At 37.6% G+C, this 4,526-nt stretch overlaps 1 protein-coding gene across 1 annotated transcript; it reads right to left on the reverse strand.

Moving 5' to 3' along the window:
* Positions 1-3,428: 3,428 nt before the first annotated feature.
* Positions 3,429-4,061, reverse strand: LOC149176391 (U-box domain-containing protein 27-like). The gene has a single exon (XM_089421455.1). The coding sequence runs from the start codon at positions 4,059-4,061 to the stop codon at positions 3,429-3,431; it is 633 nt and encodes a 210-aa protein (XP_089277581.1).
* Positions 4,062-4,526: the final 465 nt, after the last annotated feature.

The raw sequence follows: 4,526 nt of genomic DNA on the forward strand, positions 1-4,526 counted from the left end.
ACCCTTTCTGAGTATTGGAGATCTCATGTGCCCCAACCTCTCCACCAAATTTCGTGGCTAGAGCACATCCATTGCTACCCCAAATCAACATATTTTCTTATAAAATCATCCATCACTTTAAAATATTCGTATAAAACTTTAAACTGTCACTTATATATTTTAATTATATTTAAAAAAAATTAACACATATAGCTTTAAAAAAAAAACATATCTCACCAACTAAGTTAATTTATGTAGCAATCACAATCTTTTATCCTTTATATATAAATCACAAAAATCATTAAACACAACTCCAAACTAAATTACATAAATAATTCCAAACATAAATGGAACAATAAAATAATATTAAAAAATAAATTCTACCATTTATCTATTAGACAATGGTTAGTTATATTCATTTAATTCATTAATACATATCAACCACTACTTTATTAATATTAGTTTCTTATTAAGAAAATCACCCTCACTAAATTTAAATAAAAATAAACCAAATATATTATCGTGTCACTAAATTTAATTGAGAAGAAGTCATAACCCAATTTACTCTCTATTTTCAGAAAAGATAAATGATAATTCATTAATCTAACGATGAATGTCGTGAGGTCATTAATAGCTAACATAACATATATTATAAAGTCATAACAACCCAAGTGCAAATATAGTCAAATTTACGTCCTACAAAAACTACATGTCATGTGGAGCGTTTCTATGAGCTAATATTCACCCATTTAAGAAATCATAATGCCTTAATCATCAAATTTACTTGTTTAGTAGTTAGAATCAAGTGCACTTTAATTTTTAAGAGTGTCTAGTCCTAAAGTTATGGGGTACTTTGAGGTAGTGATTGCACGTGTGGTTGTACTTAGAGAGATTATATTAAATGGTCTCGATACCTGTGCACACATAAGTGGATCAAAGCCCACCCACATGCCTTTTAATTTAAAAAATAAATACATATCTTGAGTAAGCCTAATGGTTAAGAACATGTGTTTCCTCCTTAAAGGTCACATGTTCAAAAGTAGTGGGGGTAAAGTCTATACATGTTGAATGATTAATATTTTCCTATTGTGATGAGGCTCGAGGGGTAGGCATCCCATAGAGTGGGACTTCCATATGGAAGTATATCCAGATGTCTTGGCTCTTGCCAAGTCACAAGTTCCTACTAGTATTGACTTGCAATTGTCAATGCTAGCTTCACACAATTTTAGCCAATTAAAAAAATAGAGTGAAATACAAAGAAAAGTACCAATAAAATATCTCTCATGGTTAACTTGCCCTTGATAACTCATGGGAAGACATGTCACATTTTAGAGTAACCTTACATCATCATTATAAACTAATTAGCATTATTTACTTTGCTTTGGGTGTTGATGGCGCTCCTCAACTACACAACAATGATCCTTCATGTTTTAAATTACTACACCTTTCACATAATTAACATATTGATCTTTGTAATCAAATTCCATTATTATAGATGTAATATTGTATATGAAGTCAGCCTTATTCATTTCTATAACTATTTAAGTTTTCAAACCATTGGGAATGTAATTATTAGAATATTTTAGACACTTAAGAGGTAGTTAAGATCAATTTGGTTTAATATTGTTTTAGGCAAAGTGTGTTTCGCCCATATGCATTATTGTGTATTTGTAGTTATCTAATCCAATAGTCACAATATGTTCCAGACATAAAGTGATATGACAATTTATCTTCTCGATTTCAATGACCATATTATTATTATTATTATTTTTTTATTTTTTTTGGTTTATTTATTTATTTTATTTTTATTTTTATTTTATTTTTTATTTTTTATTTTTATTTATTTTATTTTATTTATTTATTTTATTTTATTTATTTTATTTTATTTTATTTTATTATTATTATTATTATTATTATTTTTATTTTTATTTTTTTTTATTTTCGAATTGGACTAATTCTATTAATCAAAAATATGGTACAAGAAGATACATTCAAGAGAGACAGAAAACCGACAATCGGAAATGATAGGACTATCAACCTCGGTTCTGGAGAAGAAGTGAAACAAGCAAGAAGCTACAACATATGGCTGGATGCAAAAGAAGACTGACTTCTACCCAGAATGGGTAGAAGCCTCAACACGAAGCTTTTTCCCTTTCCTTTTTTTGACTTCGACCCAACCGTCGTGGGGTGAATGAGCAATAACCACTTGAAGATTGGGGTTCTCCACAGGGGAGCCCTCCTTTTCTGAATCAGAGGAGGAGGTCAAATGGACGCGTTTCTGAGCGGTGGCTGTGTCGGAGGACTGCACCGGACCATCGGTGGAAGGGACCACAGGATGAGGGGCTTGATCCATTTCTGCATCGCTACTTTCATCTTCAGAGCTGGAGGAATCAGAATCCACGACTGGAGGTGGAGAGCAAGGAGCCCATCGTTTGGACTTGGGCTTGGAGAGGTTATCCTTATTCTTTTTTGCCGGGTGAGATGGGCAGGTGTTCTGCAAATGCCCTGATTGGTGGCAATGGCGGCAACGGAATGCAGTATTTTCGTAATCCAATGTCTGGGACCAGACAAAGTCGTTTATCTTGAGATTGATTTGGTCTGGAAGTCCTTTGCTCAAATCTAACTCCACACATATTCTGGCATATGAGTAGAGACCTTTGGATTCCCGCCAGTAGTCTCCCATCATGAAACTGCCCAAGGTGTTGCCTATAGCTCTATAGACACGAGTATGCCATAAGTGGGCAGGAAAGTTTGGAAGCCTGATCCATACAGGTGTCCTGGTAATGACTGCAGTTGTTGGATCAAAATCTGGGAACCAAGGAGTCAAGAAGAGCCCCATAGTTCCCATGAACCAAGGGCCTTCTTCTAAGGCCTTTTCATAATGCTTACTATTATCAAATAGGACAATGAAGTAACCTTTTGAACAGAAACTGACCTTACAATGATGAGTCCAGTTTGCATGGATCCATGCATAGAGATCCTGAGATCGCGGCCACAGTCCGTTAAATCTGCAAATGATGGCTCTTTCTGCAAATTCTTGAAGTTGGGTTGCAAGCTCTTCATGGGTGATTTCAACAGAGGGAACTTCTTCTATCTTATCCACCAAAAAGGGTTTAGGTTTAAGGGCCACCGGGGTTTTGGGGTTCTCAGAGTGTACTGCATCTTTGTATGAGAAGGGACGAGCAGAGGATGATTGTCCTACTGCACCTCCTCTCAGACGAAGGGTTACCACCAAAGAGTTGTTCCTGGTAATGCTGTAAGAAGAGAGGGGAAGAAGGTCTTCAAGTTGTTTACCTTGAAAGAGAAGTCTCTAAAGGCCTAAAGGGATCCCAATCCGCCATTCTAGATCCAATTTGAGATCCAACACCAGATCTGAAGAACTAACCCATTGCAAGATGGTTTTGCGTGTAGGCTGAGAAATTTGGATCTGAAAGGAGTCAAAGAAGTGCCTAGACCCAGTGCCAGGGCTTCTTGTGCTCAGATGTGCCATGGCGATTTTCCATCCGGGGTGTCAGACCTGCAAGATCTTGGCCGATCTGTCTATTGAGAGCCCAATCTGAATGATTCATGGCGGATCTGGGGTTTTTCAGTGACCGCAGATCCCCTGCCTTTTGCCTGACCTCCAGCGAGCAATTACTTTGCATTAACAGCAAGATTTTGGTCATTCCGATGGATTCTTGAACGGCATTGCGGGCCCTCTGATCGGGCAACAGGTAGCAGACGACCCACAGAATCATAACGCAGTGCTCCGTCGCGGAATCAGACACTTTGAGCATTTTCTGCACGATCGTCTGGACGCACTGGGGATGGTCCCTGATCAAAACCCTACCCTCCGCACAGGCCGAAATGAGCTCCAGAAAACGCAATACGCGCTCGGCTGTGGCTTTGTCTGCACAGCGGAGGGGCTTAGTCATGTGACCAACCGCGCCGAGGCAGATGAGCTTGAGCCAGTTACGCTTGGGCGTCGAGAGGCTTAGAAGACCAAGCAAGGCCGTATCGATTGCTTTCAAATCCATTTCTGCTATGCAAGATTTCAATAGAACATCCAGCAATCCCTCCTTCGCGGCTATCAAGGTTTCCATTTCTCCGTCTCAATGGCAAGGGTCGTAAAAATTTCAATGACCATATTGATTTATAGCTTAATTCCTAATTGGTCCATGATCTCCATTTAAAGAGCATGGAGGGTCATTTATTGACGATCAATTATGAGAAACTATTGCATAATTCTTTTTCCTTTTGCGTTAATATATTGTGTCAAGTGGACACATTGACTGAGGCCATGGGTTGTTTCCCTCTTTGAGGAGTTTATCCATGTATACGTCAATGTATTAATCTTTGATTTGTTTATGTGAACGTTTGCTTAAGGTGTTTGAGATATGTGGAAATACCTTATTTATCAAACATGATATTAGAGCTCATTTGAAGGCCCAATTCAAACTCACATTGTTGATAAAGATTCTAAACTTGTGTCACTATATGTATCAAATGACTTCTAACTCGATAAAGCCATTCCATCATGTCCAAAGCACTACTTTCAATTGGAAACA

The sequence above is a fragment of the Pinus tabuliformis genome, chromosome 4_1 (genome assembly GCF_031772625.1).
Source record: "Pinus tabuliformis cultivar Carrire ecotype Pingquan chromosome 4_1, CPIR1, whole genome shotgun sequence".
Taxonomy (NCBI): domain Eukaryota; kingdom Viridiplantae; phylum Streptophyta; class Pinopsida; order Pinales; family Pinaceae; genus Pinus; species Pinus tabuliformis.

Excerpts from the sequence above, each read along its gene's own strand:
- LOC149176391 (XM_089421455.1), bottom strand. The coding sequence starts at position 4,061 with ATGGAAACCTTGATAGCCGCGAAGGAGGGATTGCTGGATGTTCTATTG.